At 42.7% G+C, this 23,011-nt stretch overlaps 1 protein-coding gene across 3 annotated transcripts in view; it reads left to right on the forward strand.

Annotated features, from left to right (window-relative positions):
• Positions 1 to 23,011, forward strand: part of PRPF8 (pre-mRNA processing factor 8) — an 87,828-nt gene that overhangs the window by 15,103 nt on the left and 49,714 nt on the right. For all 3 annotated transcript variants that reach the window (XM_030186195.1, XM_030186193.1, XM_030186194.1), the window contains exons 10-20: positions 1,587 to 1,706; positions 1,797 to 1,986; positions 2,216 to 2,335; positions 10,184 to 10,318; positions 11,299 to 11,428; positions 11,572 to 11,768; positions 11,938 to 12,144; positions 12,400 to 12,563; positions 14,216 to 14,342; positions 14,574 to 14,766; positions 16,770 to 16,957. In XM_030186195.1, coding sequence (XP_030042055.1) covers positions 1,587 to 1,706; positions 1,797 to 1,986; positions 2,216 to 2,335; positions 10,184 to 10,318; positions 11,299 to 11,428; positions 11,572 to 11,768; positions 11,938 to 12,144; positions 12,400 to 12,563; positions 14,216 to 14,342; positions 14,574 to 14,766; positions 16,770 to 16,957 — 1,771 coding nt within the window. The remainder of the gene's footprint in view (positions 1 to 1,586; positions 1,707 to 1,796; positions 1,987 to 2,215; positions 2,336 to 10,183; positions 10,319 to 11,298; positions 11,429 to 11,571; positions 11,769 to 11,937; positions 12,145 to 12,399; positions 12,564 to 14,215; positions 14,343 to 14,573; positions 14,767 to 16,769; positions 16,958 to 23,011) is intronic.

The raw sequence follows: 23,011 nt of genomic DNA on the forward strand, positions 1-23,011 counted from the left end.
TTGAACAAGATCTGAATTCTTTGCATATATTCTTTCAGAAGGCTCCAAACTTGTTTGAGAGTCAACGTTTGGATTTTTCCTGACTTCTCTAGGGCTACCCAAGAGAGGCGAAAATTGTTTCTAACAATGTGCTAGGAGACACTTGCTTTTGACATGCTGTTTCAATTATGTTTTCCCTGTAAATGTTTGGTGAAATATGAAAATGTACAATGTACTTTTTTTCATCCCTCAAAAGCTTAGGTACTTTCTGAATGTTAAGAAATTTGCTTCTGAGGGAGTAGCTCCAGCCCGTTGCCTCTGTGGTGTAAGTCTGGAGTTTAGAGTCAGTTAATTTGGTTTAGAATCCTGCTTACAGTCAGTTTAGCTTAATCTTTTTCTCCCCCCCCCCCCCCCCCCATTAAATAGCTCCCTGCTTATTGCATTCTCTGTGCCCCCCCCCCCCCCCCCCCAGTGTAAGTGGGCTAAAGAGGTGTTGAAAGTATATAATTGTTTTTATTCTTTTTATATATTTTTTCCTTTTTATGTTTTTTATGTATCTTTCTTTTTCACTGTATTTCTTGTGCAAGAGTTATCTTGTATTATTTTGAAAACTTATAAATAAAATATTAAAAAAAACCAAAACATAGTGCTTTTACAGTGGCTGACTTTGCTCCACACTTGGTGACAGCTGACATCATAGCTCCACAGAGAGGCTAATTCCTAAGGAGCTTGTCCCAAACTTACAGGCTTAAATTCCTACTAAATTTTGTATCAAAAGCATTTATTTCAAGCACTATTTGCCATATAAATTGTTGTGCAAGATTATAACTGCTGTACAAAAGAAACAAGAATACAAATAGTAGCCCCTTCTAAATCTACCTTACAATCTGTGATGATCTAGTGGTGTAGTCAGGGCAGAAGCAATGCCCCAGTTGTGGCAGCCATTTGAGAGCAGAGCCTGAATGGATGGGAGTAACTGGGCATAGTTCCGACCCCCAACTACACCCCCTAGACCATCAGGGGTTCTAAGGCCTACATGAGGCGGGGGGAGGGCAGAAGAGGGGCAACTCTTGTTTGGGGGGGGCGGGAGGGATACAACCGGGACAAAGCACAAATTTTCAGCTTCCACTGAAAACACATGGTCATTTTTGCCAAAACAAAAAAATGGCTGAAAATTAAAGTAATCTTTCAGCCAAAACTGGGCAGAAAATGGATTTTGGGCTGGTTTCAGTACCACAACCGAAATATGGTCATGGCCAGCCTCTATTAGTTTGCCTCAAATACACACAAAAGGCTGTGGTCCTAAATTTCACCTTGGCACTGTCATGTGATGACGTCACCTTATGTGTTGCTGGCTTATCCCACTGTCCATGGGGAACTTCAGTTACAGATAAGCAACTCTGCTTTTCCTGGTGAGTAATGCAGAGTAGCAAATTTTATTACTTCCAGTGGCATGAATCCATTTGCACAATAGAATATAGCAAGAGGAGAACTGTCTAAAGAGGCAGATTTAACCTGGAAATGCTTGCAACCTCTTTGATTGTCAAATCCTGTTTCTACTGATACATCTAGATCTTTGATATTTTATGGTTCACTCTTATTCTCAGGTACCGAGAGCACTGTCCAGCAGGCCAGCCAGTTAAAGTAAGAGTCTCATATCAGAAGCTGCTGAAATATTATGTGCTGAATGCATTGAAGCACCGACCCCCTAAAGCACAGAAAAAGAGGTAGGCAAAATGTCTGTTTCTAGGTTGCTAGACAACTTGCTTAAGCTACTGCATGACCAAATAAGTTCTTTATTTTCCCTCTCTCCACAGATACCTATTCCGTTCATTCAAAGCCACAAAGTTCTTCCAGTCCACAAAGCTAGATTGGGTGGAAGTTGGGCTGCAGGTTTGCCGTCAGGGCTATAATATGCTGAACTTACTTATTCACAGAAAGAATCTCAACTATCTCCATCTGGATTACAACTTTAACCTGAAACCAGTGAAAACCCTGACTACCAAGGTACTGGCTCATTCGTGCCCCCCCTTTTCCCCCATACCCTTTATTAATGGCCATCAAGAAACCAACTTTCTAGCCACACCTTTTAGATTTTGTTTTATTAGAATTGTTCATCCATAACTGTGAGCTTTGTATGGCTCTCCTTTCATTGTTAGAGATATCATGGTATGAAGCAACTGTGTGATCCAGAGAAGGTAGGCAACTGTCCTAATGTTTTATTCTTTCTTTCCAGGAACGAAAGAAATCTCGGTTTGGAAATGCCTTCCATCTGTGCCGAGAGGTTTTGCGACTGACCAAGCTGGTGGTGGACAGCCACGTACAGTACCGACTGGGGAATGTTGATGCTTTTCAGGTAATGTGGGATCAACTGGCAGAAACAGCAAAGGCTTAGAAAATTAAAAAGGTGTATATTACTGTAGTATTGTAAAATTTGTTTAAGTTTCAAAGAGAACGAAACAAAAATTATTGTCATCAACAAGTCAACATAGTGAGAGGCATGATCCTTCTGAACAAGACAAAGGTGAGAAAAGGACCTGGACTCTTATAGTCCTCCGCCTGACAATGACACCTCTTTATGTACAGTTAGCTCCCTCCCACCCCCTGTGTATATTCCTGTTGTAAATGTGTATTTACTGTAAATGATGGGCCTGATGTAAATAAAAATATTTTTTTTATTTTCAATTTGTTTATTAATTTTTTTTCATTTAAACAAGAGTACACTTGCTTTGAAATACAGCCATAACACGTTATTTAAGAAACAATAACAACATTCAAAATTAAATCCTCAAAGAAAGTAATAATATACTTCCTAAACATAAAACTTTTTCTTTTAATCATGATTCATTAAGCTTTCTTAGACCCCATTATTAAAAGGGGCGATCAGAGTTAGGGAAGAATTATTACAAATCTTTAATCAAAAGAAATTAAGGCGGCATATATTCTCCCATAATATTTCTAACTATTACAGTTGTTTAGAATCAAGAAATGATTTTAGACTATCTGGTGAATAAAAGGTGTATTTAACCTGGCCCAACCTAACAAGGCATTTACAAGGGTAGGCAAGAAAAAACATCCCTCCTATCTCAAGCGTTCTTTTTTTTAATGCCAAGAAGGCTTTCCTTCTCTGTTGGGTCGATTTTGTAACATCAGGAAAAATCTGCACCTTTACTCCTCCAAAACAGGTTTGTAAATTCCTAAAGTACATTTTCATGATATTATGCAAATCCTGTTCAAAAATTAAGGAAACAATCAAAGTTGACCTTTGCGTAGTCTCATCTACAGTTTGTTCCAAAATAGCTGATATATCATCAAGATCTAAAGTGTGTGGTACATCTTGTTTTTTTCCCAGTTCTCCCTTAGAAGCTGAGATATAATATAATTTGTTTACAGGGGGTATTGCATCCAGGGGTATTTTCAAAACTTCATTGAGGTATTTTTTGAATAGGTCATGTGGGTTAATCCCAGGGAGTTGAGGAAAATTCAATAGTCGCAAATTAAGTCTCCTGTTAAAATTTTCAATTTGTTCCACTTTTCTTCGCATCTCGAGATTATCTTTTATCACTCCACTTTTAAATTCTTGAATAGAATCTACTTTCTGCTGAAGAGCAGTTACTTTTTCTGCTATTTCCCCTTTAATCAGGTCTATCTTTGAATTCAAATCTTGAAATTTTTTATCAAAAGTGTTGACTTCTCCTGAGGTCTGTTGTAACATCACATCCATTTTATTCAACATTGTCCATATCATAGCTAGATTTACCTCCTGCGTTCGTCCTAAGGCTCCTGCCTTTGCTCCCGGCGTCTGCTCTAACGTCTCCCGACCCTCACTGGGAACCCTGCCCACAACACTTCCGGTAGGGCAGCGCTCCTCATCAGGCTTCGCTACTGACGCCGGACACGGAGGTTTCATAGTTGTCGGTGGAGAGAGAGATATTTCCTCTCCCAGCAGGGTCTCTGCTTCCCCAGAGATCCCCGCTATGGGATCCATACCTCCAATTGATTGGGAGACTGGCGCGAAGAAACGTTCGAGGCCTGCTTGGGTCGTCAAGGGAGTTGAGGTAGGTGGGGGAACTATCCGCGTCACCCCCTTTCTTTTAGAATGCGGCATTTTTTTCGCAGGAAAATTTGTATTCCAAGCCAGGATTCAGAGCGTCTCTTCACACAACTTGTTACGCCGCCATCTTGGATCGCCCGATGATAAAAATATTTTTAAAAATCATGTAGTCGGTGGCAATGCTGATGGCATAATTTTTTTTTTTTTTTTTTTTTGGGGGGGGGGGGGGGGGAGGCGCTAAAAAAATATTTGCCCTGATAATACACACAGTTTTATGTGCAGAAAGCATCATTGTAGTCTATCTGCCTAAAAATTGTTATTTTCTGTCTACCAGACCACTCCAGAACACATGGGTAATGCACATCAACCAGCAAATGGACAGATACCCGAGCTGTGAGCCCTGCCCTATTAGGCACTGTGCAGCACCAGTTCTCCTATATTCTCTGTCTCCAGCAGGTAGTGATGGAATGAGCTCCTGTGCCCATTGGAGAACTGGTTATCACTCAGTTGAGCAACCTTTTCAGAGGGAGACCCAAGTTTCTACCGGGGGGGTTCCATGCTTTGGGGGATACACAGAGGAGTTCAGGTCCTCCTTCTGCCCAGGTGGACAGCACAGAATCTGGTACCTCCTTTTCTCTCCACCACCTCCTTTTCCTCATTTGTATTCAACTAAGCTAAGAAAGATAAAGCAGCTATAAGAATAGCCATACTGGGTCAGATGGAAGCAGGATGCAGGTCTAGATATGACCTGGATTGGCCACTGTTGAATGGTCCAAGTACCTGGCAGAATCCCAAATAGTAGCAAAAATGACCATAGCACATTGGCTGAAAGAGGTAGTGATTTTGGCTTAATTTTTCAATGGTTGGAGGCCTCCAAGGGCTGTCAAGCACATTCCACCAGGAGAGTGGTAGCTTCCATAGTGTTCCTCCATACTGACACAGACTGATGGGTTATGCTGCAGATGAAAACTGAGGAGCACTCGCTTTCAAGTAAACCTATAAGTGGGCTTTGCAATCTCCTTGAGAACCAGTCTTCCTCAGTCTCCAGCAGATGGTGAACTGGTAAACCTGTGCAGTCCAAGTTTGTTAAAGTCTGGTGTTTTTTTTTTTTTTTAATTTCCTGGGTTTTGTTTTTGTACAGGAAAATAAATGGGCAAAAAGAGGAAACAAATAAATAAAATGACTTTACTGCTGGACTGGGGCAGAGGCCCATGGGGGTTCTCTTCTGCCCCAGGGTTGTCACCCTTGGGTGGCCAGATCTCCTCCCCCATTGGTCTCGGGGTGTCTTGTTGTCCTCTGCTTCTCAGCAGATAGTCATACTTGAATGCTAGAAGGGTCTTCCTAGCCAATTAAAAAGAGCAGCAGTAAGGCTTTTTTTGTTTGTTTCTTCTCGGAGGAAGTGGGATAATGAGGAGCCTCAAGAACAGGATTAACAATTGGAGGAGGGTGCCTGGATGCAAGATGGTTTGCCAGGTGAGGATTCCTCTGTAGTCTGTGTTTTTCATAGGAAGAGTTACAGGAACTTCCTTTGCATCCCTCCAGACCGGCCCAGAGAAGACTGATGGGTTGTTCACCCAACAAATGGAGACTGAGAATTCTGATTCTTGATTGAGCCAAAAAGAACCCTATACAGTCTCTGCTAGGTATTTGTGACCTGGATTGGCCACTGTTGGAAACAGGATGCTGAGCTTGATGAACCTTTGGTCTTTCCCAGTATGGCAATACTTACGCACTTATGTAGTATTCTCAGCCTCCAGCAGGTGCTGGATGTGATGAGTCTTTCAGTCTCAAGATTTCTAATTTTCCCTTCTTTGCTTTGAGCTATATTTAAAAAAATAAATAAGACAAAAGAGGATTTTATTTATCTTTTTCTTGCCCTGCATCTTTTCTACATCGGGCTATTCATTTTGCTGTCTTGGACTAAGGCCCATGGGGTTCTCAGTTGCCTCGGAGGTGTTACACTTGGGTGGCTGAGTCCCTCCTCCAATCTTCCCCCCAGGTTCCTGTGGGACCTGGGATGGGTAGATTGGTTTTCTGTTCCTTGACACCTTTATGGGAAGGGAGCTTGGAGTGCCACGGGGCACAGCCACACAGAAAAAAATTAAAAAAGAGAAGAGCGAATTCTTCTCTTGCACCAGCGCTTTTGCTCTGGGTGCATTGTTCTGGGCTGTCTTCCCGCATAGTCTTTGGTTTCTTTCTCGGGGGAATTGTGTGTTTGTTTGGCCCCGCAGTTTGAGCGCCATGAGCTTGGATAAATTAAGGAAGTGAGAGGTTTGTTGGTGTCTGGGCTTTACGCTGCCAGAGTCTGCAAATATTGTGCAGCTTCAGAGGCTGTGGAGGCCTCGACGTTTGGGGGAAACTGTGATTTCTTTGGCCCCTAGGATGAACTCATCCATGAGCGTGTATATGGAGCTATTTTGGATCCTCGAGCACCACTGGAGCAGCCTCTTCGGCTGCCTTCACAGACTTCGTTATCCAATTCAGACCCTGGAGGTTTTCCTCCAGGGTTCATTCTGGCTATGTACAAGTTTTTTTTTTTTTTTTTTTGTAAAAGCAGTCCAAGCCCCTGTCAGATCTGGACCTATGTCCTTCGGGGAGATGTTTTATTCTACTTAAACATCAGAGGGTAGTTTGGGATGCGGAGGAGGCTCCCATGGATTGTTTAGATTCTGAGTCCCTCTGGGATAGGGGTGATCTGGATGGGCCTTTGGCAGACAGGGAGCGGGAGATGCCTTCCTTTCTTCGGATGACTTGCACTCCCCTGGTGAGAATCCCTTTGTTGTCAGAGTTTCATAAGGAGGATTTGCAGGAGCTTATTCTTTAGTATCTTTTACGCTGAATTTTGATGAGGAACCCGTATCTCAGGAAGTGAGGAAAGTGGATTCGCTGGTGAAAGGCATCAGCAAGACTGGTGGGTCCTTTCTCACTCATCAAGACATCCTAGATATAGTTGAAGCCCAGTGGAAAATTCCTGATGCTCCTTTTCGGTTGGCTAGGTCAGTGATCAGGCTATACCCTGTACCCGATCAGGATAGGGAATAGTTAAAGCCTCCTCTGTTGGAAGTGGTTGTTTTTGCTGTCACCAAGAAAAGTACGGTGCCCGTAGATGGTGGTATGGCTCTGAAGAATCCTCAGGACTGCAGAGTGAAGATCCCTCAGAAGCATAGTTTCGATGTCTCTACCCTGGCGGTTCAGGCTGCCATCTGTGGGGGCTTAGTGGTCAGGGCATGTTTCAGATGGGCTGGGAAAGTATTGGATAGCTCAGCTGATGATTTTTCCTTAGTGGACTAGGAGGTCGCTAAAATTGAGATGAGATCAGCCTTCCTGGCAGATGTGCTTTATGGTTTACTGCAAACTTCGGCCAAGTCTATGTTAGTTGGCAGTGCAGCATTTAAATCCAAGCTGAGTAGGTTTCCTTTCTGTGGTTCGTTATTGTTTGGCGAGTTGCTAGACAAATTGGTCATAAGTCTGGGCAAACTGAAGTGCCAGGTCTCCCAGAGGATCACCCTACGGTGGCAGGCTGTGTTTTTTTTTTTGGCTTAGGGGCTGTGTGTGTCATTTCTGACATTTTCAGTCTGGGAGAGTGGCTGTATCTCTGATCTTGTTTTTCTCAGCATTCTTTGTCCATTCATGGAGCCAGACAGGGAGGCAAGGATGTTGGTGTGACAGCCCTGCCTCAGGGGCGTGTTTCACTGGGTGAATTGAAAATGCCAGGTCCCCCAGAGGATCACCCTAGGGTAGTAGGCTATGGTTTTTCGGCTTCTAGGGGCCATGTGTGTCGTTTCTAACGTTTTTGGTCTGGGAGAATGGCTGTATCTCAGATCTTGTTTTTCTCAGCGTTCTTCGTCCTTTCATGTAGCCAGACGGGGAGGCAAGGATGTTGGTGTGACATCCATGCCTCAGGGGCGTGTTTCACAATGAAGGTGTCTGGGCCCATCCTCTGATACCGGTAGGAGCTCGTTTGAGAGATTTTCTATTGGAGGTGGGCTCAGATCACATCGGAGCAGTGGGTCTTTAATGTAGTTCGCAAGGCTATGCCTTAGAGTTCTCTCATGCTCTGCTGGATACATTTCTGGTGTCTCCATGTTGGTCCCGTGTGAAAGCGAGGGCAGTCAGGGTACCCTCAAAAGGCTTATTAGTGGAGCACATGATCTGATGCAGGAGGTAATGATGTTGGGGCCGCTTGATAACGGTGCTCATAACATAATCAGATTTGATATCAGCTCTGGAGCAGGAAATCCAATACGCTAGCATTTAACTTTCAAAAAGGAGGTTATGTTAAAATGAGAAGAATGGTGAAAAAAACAAACTTAGAGGAGCAGCTGTGAAGGTCAAAAATTTACATCGGGCGTGTATTCTGTTCAAAGATACCTTTCTGGAAGCCCAGGCCAGTTATGTTCCATGTATTACAAAAGGAGGAAGGAAGACCTTTCTGGTGCTTAATCTGTCCTAAAGTTATTTTCTGTTCTTTGCCTGCTGGAGAGGTAGCACTGCTACTGATCTGAATTAGGTGTTAATTAAGGTGTGAGACAGTAGAATATTTGCAAAGGTTACTAAGGGCAATCTGATTACTGGGCTAGCTTCAAAGGTTTTGTTTGTACCAGTTGCTAGTCTCCTTAGAATTCAAACTATATGGCGAGGAAAGGTCCCACTTAACTTTTTCTGAGAAGTTCTGAGAGAAGAGGACATTTCTCTGGGTAAGTCACATTCTACTCTGTGTGTGGTAACTTAAAGAATGGGTTTAAAAGAGAAATCGTCTGGAAACACAACGTTGTGTCGAGTCCTTTCGTGTTCCAATAAACCTTCATTTACTGAATTAGTACTGTGGTCCTGTCTTTGGATATCCTGGTTCTCATTCCCACTTCCCTCTCATTTTAAAAGAGAAATTGCAGGATATTGATAAACAGAATTTAAAAAAAAAAAAAAAAAAAGCAAACTTTATTAGCTAGTCTCTATACCCTTTTCCCCATAGTTTTAAAACTTGAAGGAGTGAACAAACGTGGATAAAGGTGGGCCGGTTGATATTGTGTATCTGAATTTTCAAAAGGCATTTGACAAAGTACATCATGAAAGACGTGAAAGTCATGGGTTAGGAGGTAGTGTTCTATTGTGGATTAAAAACTGGTTTAAAGATAGGAAACAAAAGAGAGAGCAGTTAACTGGTCCGTATTCTCATTGTAGAAGGGTAGATGGGGTTCTCTTAGGGGTCTGTTCTGGGACCGCTGCTTTTTAACGTTTTTATAAATTATCTAGAGATGGGAGTAACTAGTGAGGTAATTAAATTTGCTGACAACACAAAGTTATTCAAAATTGTTAAATCGCAAGAGGATTGTGAAAAATTACAAGAGGACCTTACAAGACTGGGCATCCAAATGGAAGATGACATTTGTGAGCAAGTGCACAGTGATGCATGTGGGAAAGAGGAACCTGAACTATAGCAACGTAATGCTATTTGATGGACATAACCCATGTATTCTGGACTGTTCTAGTTGGACTCGAGGAAAGAAAATTAGCAGGTAAGACCAAACCGTTCCATGTTGGATGATCCAGGTGTCAGCACAAAATTTGTAATGAAAGGGACCTTTTATTAAGCTGCGGTAAGTACCAGGGTGAGCTTACCGCTGGTTAAAATGTACTACCACAGGGCATGCTCAGGCTTCCTGCAGTAGTTTTAACATATGTGCATGCTACCTATGCAGTAAAAAAATATATTATTTTTAGCGCTGGGTACAGAGAATAGGCTTGTTCTGCGCTAACTGATTTGGGCAGCTACGTTGTCGTGTGGTAACCGATTATTGCGTGAGCCCTTATTGCCTACAAAATAGGTGTCGGTAAGTGTTTTGTTTCTTTTTAAACTTTATTTGAGCCCAAGTGTCTTGACCAGTCTGGAAGGTCTAGAGGAAAGAAAATTAGCAGGTAAGGCCTAATTTCACCGTGCTTTATCTTTTGGCTGCTGAGTATCCAGCCTGATGTTTAGATCAAAACTTTTCAGTAATTTATCTATTTATTTATCGGATAAACAATCATGGTTGTGTTTTTAGAAATGTTACTTTTGCTTTCTAACTCAAGGATGGTAATTCACCAGGTGTCAGCCATGCAGGACTTTTTCTTTGCAGTAATGTGGTCTGACCAATGTGCCTTTTTTTGCAGTTGGCAGATGGCTTGCAGTATATCTTTGCCCATGTGGGTCAGTTGACAGGAATGTACCGATACAAATACAAACTGATGAGGCAGATCCGCATGTGTAAGGACTTGAAACATTTGATCTACTATAGATTCAACACGGTAAGAGATGGTTTGTCCATCATTCCTTAGCTTCTGCACTTTTTCCTCTTATATAGATTCCTTCTTGATCTTTTTGTCTTGTTTACCCTCAAAACTTTTTATTCTCTGGATAATTATTTGCTTCTGCTTTATTTCCTGCTTTCTCTTGGGTTCATGAGAGACTGAAATGAAAAGATGTTTCCAGGCTGAATTTTTCAGGCAAAACGGGCTTATACTTTTTTATTTCTGCGAGATATCGCACTTAGCCAGATTGTTTCCTGTTCTTCATATGTAGACATGTTTCTGAGTTTTGAGAAATAAAGCGCACAGTGCCTGTTCCGTCTCCAAGCCGCAGAAATGGAGGGAGTGTATCCATGTCTGGTGAAGAAGATAGAGTAACTAGGGGAAGGGGGGTGGTGAGCTTCGAGGGCAGGGCTTGCCTGCAAGACTGGGAAAAAGGGGTGCCATAGCGAGGGGAGGAAATATTATTGAGGATGGAAAAGATGGATATCCCTAGAGAGGGATAGCGGAATCTAGGAGTGGGGAGGTTTTAGTAGATGAAACGGAAGGAAGATGGTGGTACCAAACAGGGCCGCTGAGAGGGGGTGGGCAGAAGGGAACAAGATTCCTCAGGCTCAGCCTCCAAGCGGGACCCAGCGCCAGAAGGTTCTGCTCCCTCATCCATCTTACTTGCTCCTGTGTGTTGGGACCCAGGTGACCCGGGTCCTGGCACACAGGAGCATTAGAGTGACAGACCGAGGGAGGAGCAGATGCAGGAAGGTAAGGGGGGTGATGAGAACGGCCCAGGCGGGGGGGGGGGGGGGCGGCTCTGCCTCTCGGCGGACCTGGTATCAAATATAACTCCACTGAATTAAAAAGCAGTTGGTGGGGAACAAGAAAGCAGAAGGTTGCAGAAGATGCATTTGAAGCTGAGAAAAAGGAAGCATGCCTCTCTAAAGGTTTGATTTTACTCCCCACTTAACACCTTTATTTCCTTGAAGGGTCCTGTAGGCAAGGGGCCTGGCTGTGGCTTTTGGGCTGCAGGCTGGAGAGTTTGGCTGTTTTTCATGCGTGGTATCACTCCTTTGCTAGAGCGATGGCTTGGGAATCTGCTGGCCAGACAGTTCGAAGGTGAGTTCAGTGTTTTATAGTTCATCTGTACTCCTGGATTTCTGTGTTTTACAAACGTATTGGGACAGATTTAATTTTAGAGCATACATCCAGTTGAAATACTGGATCCAGTCTGTGGTCATGTATTTTTTATATTCTCTCAGGCCGTCACTCCAAGGGCGTTGCTAAGACTGTAACAAAGCAGCGTGTGGAGTCTCACTTTGACTTGGAGTTGCGAGCAGCTGTCATGCATGATATTCTGGATATGATGCCTGAGGGAATAAAGCAAAACAAAGCCAGGACCATCCTGCAGCATTTGAGTGAGGCCTGGAGGTGCTGGAAAGCCAACATCCCCTGGAAGGTAGGTGTAGCCTGTTATTTGCTCCTTTGCTTACCAAATGGGAGCCTTTCATACATGTACAGCTTGGGTTACAGCAGCTTACACCCCTATGCTTTCCTTGCATGTCATTTCTCAGAGTTTTCAAGCAGGTCTGTCATCTTTCTTTGTTCTTAAATGTCCTGTTTTACAGGTACCTGGGCTTCCAACTCCAATAGAGAACATGATTCTGCGCTATGTTAAGGCAAAAGCAGACTGGTGGACTAACACAGCACATTACAACAGAGAACGTATCCGTCGTGGGGCTACCGTGGACAAAACGGTGTGCAAGAAGAACTTAGGTCGATTGACTAGGCTGTACCTGAAAGCAGAGCAGGAGAGGCAGCACAACTACCTGAAGGTAAAACCCTTAGATTATGGGACACCACTTTAGGATGTTAATGCAAGATGGTTTAACCCTACCACTGGTTCCCAAACTCATCCTTAGAGATAGGCAGGCTGCTCAGGTTTCCATGGTTTAGAACAATAGTGCATGCTAATGTTGTGTATAAGTCTCCATTGTAGGCATATATTTCATGCTGCTTACGGATATCATGAAAAGTCACATGACTGGGAATCCCTGATGAAAAGATTACCCGCTGTGTTCTATATGCAGGATGGCCCGTACATCACAGCAGAAGAGGCAGTTGCTGTGTACACCACCACTGTACACTGGCTGGAGAGCAGGAGGTTCTCTCCCATCCCTTTTCCCCCCCTCTCTTACAAGCATGACACCAAGCTGCTGATTCTGGCTCTAGAGAGGCTGAAGGAAGCTTACAGGTAAGGAAGACACCTGCAGTGGGATGGGACATCTGTTTTGTGGTGTTTTAAACATGTAAACTTAAGCAGTGGAGTTACTATAGAGGAAAGATGGAAAAGGGCTCCCATTAATAGTAGTCATAGTCCAAACACAAGGCGTGGAAAAAAAAACCCACCTCCGTCCCCTAAATAGTTTTTCAACTTTATATACAGTGGATTCCAGTTAATTGGGACACATCAGATCTATAGTACAGTAAGCGGCAATTGTATTTCCACATTTTTTAACTAGAACATCCAGGAAGTTGATCTCATTTTGGTCATAGGACATTTTGAACCAGAGATTTTGATTTCTAGTGTTTTTGATCATTCATAAAACAATTGAAACTGTTCATTTCCTTTCCAGATGATGAATATATAACCAATATATCATTTGTAAAGAATTATCTCATTTTTAAATGGGCATTCTTCCAAAGAACTAGTTTCAAATGATGTTGCATATACGTTGGCCCCCATGGTGATGCCTTTTATTTGCTGATAATATTGATCTGATAAGCAGAAATAGTTCTTGGTAAGAGCAATGGTGGTGAATGTAAGGATCAAAAAGTTTGTTATTCTACGATAGATAGTCCTTCCTTTTAATATTTTTTCAACTAATAGCAATGCTTCAAGCTGAGGGATATTTGTATACAGTGAATCACTAAGGTTACTAAGAGAGTGACAAATCATGATTTAAACCATCAAGGATATTAGTGAAGTGAGTGGAATATCTAATGTAGGATTCAGTGAGGGGAACGTGTGGACGAAGAAGAAAAATCAACAAATTTGAATAATGGTTCTAGGGCACACCCATTGCCGGAGACAGTGGGTCTGCCCGGTGGATTACTGAGAGATTTGTGTATTTTGGGTAAAATATAAATTGTCAGACCTACTGGGGATTTTACTGTCAAAAATTATTTTTCTTTACGGGTGATGAAACCAGCTCCAGCTGCTAGATCTATCATTTCAGCTATTTCCTTTTGTAAGGTGGATCTCCTTGAAGTGGGGTATATTATTCACGGTCCAGTAGTTGTCTATTTACTTCTTGTAAGTAGTCTTTCCTGTTTAAAATCACAATTCCACCCCCCCTTATCCATAGGTTTTATAACTAGGACTCTATTTTTGGACAAGACTGAATAGCCCGCGAATCTTCAAATGATACATTGAAATATCTCTCTTTCTTACTACTTTCTAGAGAAACAGTTTCACTTTCTACACGCTGTTTAAAGGTGTAAATCAAAGGATCAACTGTTCCGGGTGGTATCATGTGGAAGGGTTCTTTAGAATTGACATGTCAATTTGTGGTGTGCTATTTGTAATTTCTGAAAAAATTTAAATAGGTAAATGTGTGTATGGCGAAGTGGTGAATTTAGAATATTTCATGAATATTCTCTAGTTTGACCAGCAGGTGGTGCGTGTTTATGTTTAAAGCTATTTCAGAGAAAATGACTGTTCCTTCTTTAGTTGAACACAGAAGAAGTTAACCTGCAGTCATGTGGCTAGCTACTTTTAAAATTTGCTGTTCTGGGCTCTGATAAATATTTAGACAGGCCCTAATTATAGAATAGCCTCATTTGCATGCAGTGATACTGATTTCATTGAAGTGAGGTTTAAGCATGCTCTGTTTTTGCTTTTAGTGTGAAATCTCGTTTGAATCAGTCACAGAGAGAGGAGTTGGGTTTGATTGAACAGGCCTATGATAACCCCCATGAAGCTCTGTCCAGAATCAAACGACACCTGCTCACTCAGAGGGCCTTTAAAGAGGTAAGCAAGCATAAACTTCTCTTGGGTAGATAACGCTAACAATTTAATAACACAGAGATGGTCTGATAACTCAGCAGATAGTATGATGACACCAGGTTTAGTTTCATGTTCCCTTCTAGCTACTTGACTTCAGGGTTTGTCGAGAGTATTGCAACATGCCTGCTGCTTTGATCATAATGGTTTTTTGTGTCTCATGCACATTCTAATATCTCCCCCATTCTTCCTGATCAGGTGGGCATTGAGTTCATGGACCTGTATAGTCACCTAGTTCCTGTTTATGATGTTGAGCCCTTGGAGAAGATTACTGATGCCTATTTGGATCAGTATCTGTGGTATGAAGCAGACAAGCGAAGACTTTTTCCTCCTTGGATTAAACCAGCTGATACTGAGCCGCCTCCACTGTTGGTGTACAAATGGTGTCAAGGTCAGATCAGGCACTTTTATTTCCTCATTTTCTGGTACTCTGAATGATCTTTGCACTTGTAATGTTACAGTCACATTGAGTAATCTATAGACCTGTACATACCCATAAAACACTCTTCCATGTGCTTAAATTAAAACTAAAACAGTAGCACATATCTTGACATATATTTAATTGGTACAATGGGTTCTGTATTTATATCTGGTTATAACTCAGTATATCAATGCCACGTAATGCCTTATTTCCTCCCCTAATATCCTCTTATGGTTAACCCTGTGTAACTCATTTGTTCCCTTGGAGGGCCCCACCTATGATGTATCCCTATGCTGGCATTCTCACACTGGCCAACTGGGACCAAATCCCCTTCATCAAAAGTTGTGCCTTGGTTATTTCTAGGAACATGCTGACCCCCATAAAAACCAAGGCCCAGATCCCAGAAATGAAATTTGTAGACGAAATAAAAAAAATTCTGGTGTCACCAGTCGGGTCACCAGTCGGACCACTGCTAACAAAATAAAAAAATGCATTAAAAAAGGAACAGTGAACATGAAACATATAATTTACAGGTGACAAATGGAAAATGGATTATATAAATAGCAGTACCTAATAAAGCTTTACTTTTAACTTGCCAATGCCCAGAGAAGCTTCAGTAACAAGTCTGTTCACATGATACCATTCAGGAATGGGACAAGATTATGACATATATGGCTTGTCTTCGGGCATTTCTCTGAGCTGTTTCTTGAGGACTGCATACTCTCACTTGTGAGGTTTGACCTCTTCACACGACCTCTGCAATGGGTGAAGGCTTACCAAGTGATTCTCACACAACCGGCTGTCTGTTCAGCAACTTCTCTTTGTTTCTTTACTTCAAATGACAGGACAAAATCATAGCAGAAGCAGTGCGCAAACTGCTTACTAAAACATAAGAAAGAGAAAAGATTAGAAGTGGGGCTAGCTAGCAGACACCTGACGCCTCAGCTATCCACCAGACTCTCCCCCCGAGCCGAAGGTGTTCCCTTATTTTGATAGGTCTTTTACCTTATCTAGCTATCCTTCCTTCTCATCTGCCTATCTGTCCTTTTCACCTATCATCACTCACCTAGTCTTCATCCCACCCATGTTGCAGAACAATCTTTCCCACCCTCTGTCTTGTTCTTGCATTATGTCCTGCTACAGTTTTTTTCTCTAAATTTCTAACATTCTGGAATGAGTTAGCTCCTGGTACCTTCCTTATCTACTTAAAATACAAGCTTGAAAATGAACAGAACAAGTGTTAAAGTACATATTCTCCATGCAGACTTTCTCTAATATATGTGTATATACAGATCCAGAACAGTTTACAATGCTGCCATCTGCAGTGCTCAGAGTGAACAATTCCTAGTTCACCTATACTGGATCCTAGTCCTTGGTCATATATTTAAATGTTTTAAACTACGTGACAGCCCAGATCTCCACAATCCCTCTATTTGGTTCTTCATTGTCTGTCCAGGCTATTGGCTTGCTCTGGCCTACCTTTCCGACAGTAACAGTACCTATCATAAGCTTAAAAGACTAGCTTTCTAGCCAGTAACACTGCAGAATGTATTGCATTTTCTTGAGGAGACTGGAGAGCAGGCAGTCCAAGCTTCATTTTGGAGCTAATGCTGTAGTCTTCATCTTGTCAGTCCTGTGTAATGCAAAAGAAAGGCTATGGATTCCAGATACTATTGAGTACTGCAGAATGGTAACCAAATCAGAATAGCACTTGGGGGGCAGCCTAGGGAGAGTCAGGAGATAGCAGAGAATTACAATCCCATTTCACCATAATCAATGTGCAAATTCTAACTTTGCATTTAGGTAAGGGACAAAGGAGATTGATGTTTTAATGGTTCAGATCCCTTTGAAAAGAACTTTGGGTGCTACATTAGTGCCAGATGATTCATGACAGTGAGTTCAGAAAGATACCTGTGAAGGCTGAGAATACAGAATAGGAAACTGACTGGTCTATTGTGTGTTTCCTTTCCCAGGCATTAATAACCTACAAGATGTCTGGGACACCAGTGAGGGAGAGTGCAATGTGATGTTGGAGTCACGATTTGAAAAGATGTATGAGAAGATTGACTTAACACTGCTGAACAGGCTTCTGCGTCTTATTGTTGATCACAATATTGCCGATTACATGACAGCAAAGAACAACGTAGTAATAAACTACAAGGTAAAAAACTAAGTTTTAAGTCCTCCCTTCCCCTGCTAAAGGCAAAAGGAGGGCCTAATTAGACAAAATGCTTGTATATTGGCTGATGAAGAGAAAGGGAAATGGGACTTGATATACCACCTTTCTGAGGTTTTTGCAACTACATTCAAAGCGGTTTACATATATTCAGGTACTTATTTTGTACCAGGGGCAATGGAGGGTTAAGTGACTTGCCCAGAGTCACAAGAAGCTGCAGTGGGAATCGAACTTGGTTCCCCAGGATCAGAGTCCACTGCACTAACCACTAGGCTACTCCTCCACAGCTTATGAATAGACAAAACGAAGGCATTGTAGGAAAGAGGCTCCTTTAATCTGAAATTGGTTTGTCCAGAGGTTTTCCTGCCTTCTCTGTGAGTGTGGATTATGTCCTTTGCCAGCCGATGGAGACAGAAATAAAGTCCTGTGGGATTTGCCCCCTTAAGGGTTCCGAGCAGCATTAGAACCTTAGAATTTTTCTGTCAAGCAGACTGGGCAGCTCCTGAACTTCTCAGTGGAAATAGCTCTTAGTCCAGTTGGAGAGCTAGTTACTAGTTTGAGTAGGGTGGTGATATTGTCATTATTTAAAAAAAAAAAAAAAAAATTAAAAACCTACTGCTCAGAGTAGTCATCTGCCCCCCCCCCCCCCAAAAAAAAATATATATTAATAATAATTTTTTGAACAGCACTGTTATTCAAGCAGGTCAGCTGCTGAGTGAAAGGTTGGGGGGGGGGGGGGGGGGTTCTCTCATATGTCTCAAGTGAGTTCAAGGCTGGCTGCTCTGTCATTAGAGCATTAGGAGCAGCGTGTTTTTCCTTAATCTTCGGCCGGTGTTTGTGTTCAACTTTATTCTTAAAAAATGCTTATTGCTGTTTGCTCTGACCTAAATAGAGACTCTTGCAGAGAGGGCAAAATGTTGCTTCTGCTGCAGAGCATGCCATAATTTGGCCAGTCAGTGTATTTCTTGTTGGTTCTCCCCTCTGTTCTGCCCTCAAACACTGGTTTTAGCCATGATGAGGCTGGTTTCTGGACAGGAAGAAAGGTTACCACTGTTGGCCACTGAGGCCCACAGTGTTCTCTCGGAAACGTAGGACCAGGGCCATTTTGAATGCTTCTTAGCAGGGTCAGTCTTGAGCCCAGAGAACATGGCAGACTCAGGCAATTGTTAATGGAGACTCTGAGGAGAACTCTGATGTCTTTGGAGGCTTCAGCAAGTTCTTTAACATGGCATGCCATTTTTCCCGTAATTTCTTGCTTCATAAGGCCCATTTTAATGAAAGGGGCTCAGGAAGTACAAGGGTTAGCGGCACTTTCTTTTACTTTTATGGCTGTAGGGCAGCGTCCTTTGTCAAAGAGAAGGTAAATTGAGCACTTAAATGAGGAGAATTCCAACTTTGTGCTCTGCAGCACTAAGATCTTAAGTCATTTGCTTCAATTTGTTTCCCTGATGGAACCTCTGAAGGAGAATGGTTCTTTGCCTTTGTAAAAGGGAAGAACTTCTGCTTTTATTGATAGTCTTGGAAGCATTGAATATTGCAGTACCTCAAACTCAAAGAAACATCTTCAGAAGGAGATTCTATACAGAAAGGAATTAGAAAGCCTTCCAGGCCTTTTCATGTCCATCAGGCAGTTTAAGCCATTATTTCTGCTGAGTAGGAGTCACCAGAGGCGAGTCTCAAGATAGACAAAGCCATGGCAAAGTTGTATCCTTTTATTTATGGAGGAGAAGAAGAAATTTTAAGTAGCCTGAAGTAGATGCTTTGGTAATGGCAGACCTCAAGAAGAGCACTATTTCAGTGCAAGGTGGCTCAGCCTTGAAGGATCTGCAGGATAGGTGTTTGGAAACAGTATTGAGACAAGGTTTTGAGATTTCAGCTATTGGTCTTCAAGCTGCTGTTGCAGTTCCTATTTTGCTAGAGCTTACCTTCATTTCAATACAGATTGGTAAAAGTGATGTAGAAAAGGTCGAGAATCATTCCTGTTAATCATGTCCATGTGGAGGCAGTTTCAGCTTATGTGGCCAGTACCCTGTATGACCTTATTTGAAACTTAGTGAGAGATATGATGCTTTTGATTTCTGCCAGGCATCTCTTGAGGTTGCAAAATTGGTCTGCTGATTTTTGCCTTTGAGAAAATTTTGGTAGGCTTCCATTTAAGGGAAAGTTGCTATTTGGGAAAGACTTAGAAAAGTTGGTTGAAGATAGACAAAACTATGCCACACAGGCTGTCGGAAGGTAAGCCTAGGTCTTCCTTAAGGTACCTGTTGGGGAAAGCCTAGATATAGATCTGGACATTATGGTTCCTTTCAGCTTTGATATTTTCAGTCCAAGCAGTCTTCCTTTTCAAGGAGAAAGGAAAAGAGCTTCCCAAGGAACTGGAGCTCAAGAAGCTCCTAGATGAGCTGAGGGCCCATTTCTTGGAAGTTCATTTAGGCGGCCACCTCACATTCTTTTATGACCCAACTCGCATCAGCCAGTGAGTCTTGGATATAATTCAGCATGGTTACAAACTAGTTTTCCCCCTCTTGCAGATTTTTTTTGATCTCCCTTTTCCGGGCACTGGACAAGGTAAAAGCAGTCCAATCCAAATGAAAAATGTATTATATTTAGAAGCTATTGTACCAGTTCCCAAAGCAGATTGGGGCACTGGAAGATATCCAATTTATTTTGTAGCTCCCAAAAAAGAGGGGACCTCTTGTCTGGTGTTTGACCTCAAATCAATACATTGAAAGTTAAAAGTACCTAATTTCTGGGTGGAAACCTTGAGATTGGTAATTGCTTAATTACAGAAAGGGAAGTTCTTAACAGCATTGGATCTCAAGGATCATCATGTTCTAATTTGGCTTTCCTATTAAACATTTTTGAGGTTTGCAATTCTAGGCGATCGCTTTCAGTTTCAGTCTCAGTCAGAGCCAGTTCACCAAGGTTATGGTGGTAGTGAAAGTGTTTCTACACAGAAGGCATCAAGAGTACATATGTATTTAGGTGACGGCTCATTTGAGTAAGTACTCAACTAGAAAGCAAGTAGGTCACTGCAAGGGTTCTAACGGTTCTGAGCTCTCTAGGTTGGATAATAAATGTCAAAAAGAACAAGCTGGTTCCCTCCCATATCACTGTGAATGGCAAAGTTTTTCTTCCAACAAGCATAATTCTGAACAACAAATTTGAGAATTCCTGTATCATCGGTCTCCTCAAATGTGGAACTGTGTGCAGGTATTGGGTTCCATGGTGGCAACCGTAGAGACAGTACCCTGGATTCTGGCTCACATTTATGACTTCTGCAAGCTTTCCTACTAAATTGTTGGTCATTTCTTTTGCAGAGTTACAAAGTCAGACTTCATTGGACAATTCAAGCCAGCCTTCTCCAGCAGATAGCTTGGAAGCCCCAGAATGGGTGGTGGTAACCACAGATGCCAGCCTATAAGGCTGGGGTCAGTTAGCTCAAAGGAAATGGTCTCTAACCAAATTGTCCTGCTCCATTAACCACTTAGTCGAGCAGTTCAGATAGTGATGCAAATCATCAGTGCTGATCTTCACTGCAGGGATGGTGAGAGTGTTTTCAGACAATACAGCCACAGTGACTTATATCAACAAATAAGGAAGTACAAAGAATGTAACTTTATCACAAGCACATCTGCGTCTCAAGTGGGTGGAGGTGCATTTAATGGTCCTCAGCAGCACACATTGCACGTGTTCAGAATGTACAGGCAGATCTTCTCTGCAGACACTCTCTCAATCTGAGAGTAGATTCTATTGGCAGAGGCCTTTAATTATATAATTCGATGTGGAGTCCCTCTCATGGATCTAATGGTCCCCAGAACCAATGTCAATGTTCAGGATCCTTCAGCAGGTGGAAAGAGCACAAGACAGAAGGGAAGGTATTTACATGTGTATTCCTCCACTTCTAATGGTGGGTTGTATCCTAAAGAGGATTGCTACTCACCCAGGGACCATTCAGGTGGTGCCAGATTGTCCTCAAAGGCCTTGGTTGCAGACGTGGTTTGTATAACGATCAACCAGCCACTGAAGCATCCCTAGGAGAAGGGACTTCTGGTTCAAGGTCTGACAAGTGTGGAAAATGCAGCTCCCTTTCACTTATAAATTGGCTCTTAAAAGGTCATGCTTGAGGAGAAGTTTTTCGGAAGAAGTTATAGGTCCTTCACACTAGAAAGAGATCTATTTTGTTGGCCTATATTAGAATATGGTACGTGCTTGAGGCTTGGTGTGCAGAACCCCCCCCCCCCCCCCCTTTGGGGGCTTTGATTCATGACATTTTATCATTTCTTCAGGATGTGGGGCTTCAGGTTCAGCCTAAACATATTTGTGTAGAAGAGCAGAGAAGGCCTGCCACTCATCCTAATGTGGTCCATTTCCTAAACGGTGTTGTCACCTTAATGGAATCTTAATTTAGTTTTAGGTGCTTTTGACTTTTCAAGTTTTGAAAAGAGTGATTCTTTAAGAGTAAGGTCCTTTAGTCTGTGTTTCTTTTGGCCTTGTCTCAGTATACAGAGTTGCAAGCACTTTATTGTATATCTTTTATCTCTGTTTTACTGAGACCAGCGTTTCCATTAGAGCCATACCTCCCTTTTACAAAAATGATCTCCTTGTCATTGTTTCAAAAAGAAGAAAGTAGCAATGATTTTTTTTTTTTTTAAACCCTGCATTTGTTGGATGTGCGTAGAATTTTATTCAGGCATTTAGAGGTAACAAGTTTAGATCTTCAAATAGTAGCATCAATAAGGATGCACAGTTTCTAGGTGGCTCAAAGAAGCTATTATTTCAGCTTATATAATTTAAGGATAAACAGGTTTTTGAGCTGTTTCCACTAGAATAATTGCAACTTCATGGGCAGAGTTCCATGCTGTAACACCAGTTTACGTTTAGAGTGGCAACCTGGTCTTCACTGTACAGTTTTGCTGAGCACTGTGGATTGGATGTAGCAGCTAGAGTACATTTGGAGCAGAAATGTTTAGGGCAGGTGTCACAACTTTTGGTCATGACCCCAACACCCCGACTCACCCTCCATGGCAGTGGTGTCTCCCCAGGTGTCTTCGTTGATCCCAAAGCCTGCTGCTCCGTTCCTGGAAGTGCGTTGGCTAACACTAGGCTCTCTTAGCGTGTGCGCCGGATTGGACTTGCTGCTGGGACTCCGGGACGGCCGCTTCAGCCTGCATGTCTGTTTCGGGAGGGATTTAACGGCGCCTTCTTCGTCCTTCTGGCACCTTTGCAATGTCTCCTCCTGGGGCCTGCTTCAAGGTCCTCCTGCCTTGTGTTCACGCCATGCCTTGGAACCTTGGACCTTGCCTTCCCTAGCCTAGCCTTAGACCCAGCCCTGTCTTGTATCAGTGTTCCTGCCAAGTGCCAGCCCAGCCTGGTCTCAGAGTTCCTGCCAAGCTCAAGCCCTGCCTCCAGACTTTCTTACCTTGGACTCTTGTTCCTGCCCTGACTAGCCTTGTCTTGCCTAGACCTTGATTTCATCTAGGCCTAGTCTTGTCTGTCTTGCTTGTTGTCATGTCCAGTCTCTTCCGGATCCAGTTCTTTCCTTGCCTTTGTCTAGCTTGTCTGGACACAGTTTTAGCCTAGTTCCTTGCCTTGCCTTGTCCTGTTTGGGTTCCAGTTCTAGCCCTGTTGCCTCGTCTGGACCCAGTTTCTGTCTTGTTTGTTTTGGCTTTTCCAGCTGTGTCTGGCCTAGCTTGCCTTGTGCAGTCCTGCCTTGGTTTTTGCCTGGTTCGCCATGCCTTGTCTCTTGCCTTGGGCCAACTGAGGGGACTTGTCTGCCGCAGCTCTGGCAGCGGCCCAAGGGCTCACCATCCTGAATCCATAACAGGGATTACTGAATCTTTCCCATCTCAAGGATTGCTGTGCTACATCCCATAGGTTCTGGTTTGGGGCTTTCCTTTAGGCTTGCCAAACCAATCCAGATTCCCTCCCTATTTAGCTGGCATATTTGTTGTTTGACATTTTGTTTTCTTGTTTCAGTTTCAAGTTAATTGGCTTATTTTTTTCATTGTTCACCAGTTATGTCCGAAAGAACAATAT

Source organism: Microcaecilia unicolor, chromosome 13 (genome assembly GCF_901765095.1).
Source record: "Microcaecilia unicolor chromosome 13, aMicUni1.1, whole genome shotgun sequence".
NCBI lineage: Eukaryota > Metazoa > Chordata > Amphibia > Gymnophiona > Siphonopidae > Microcaecilia > Microcaecilia unicolor.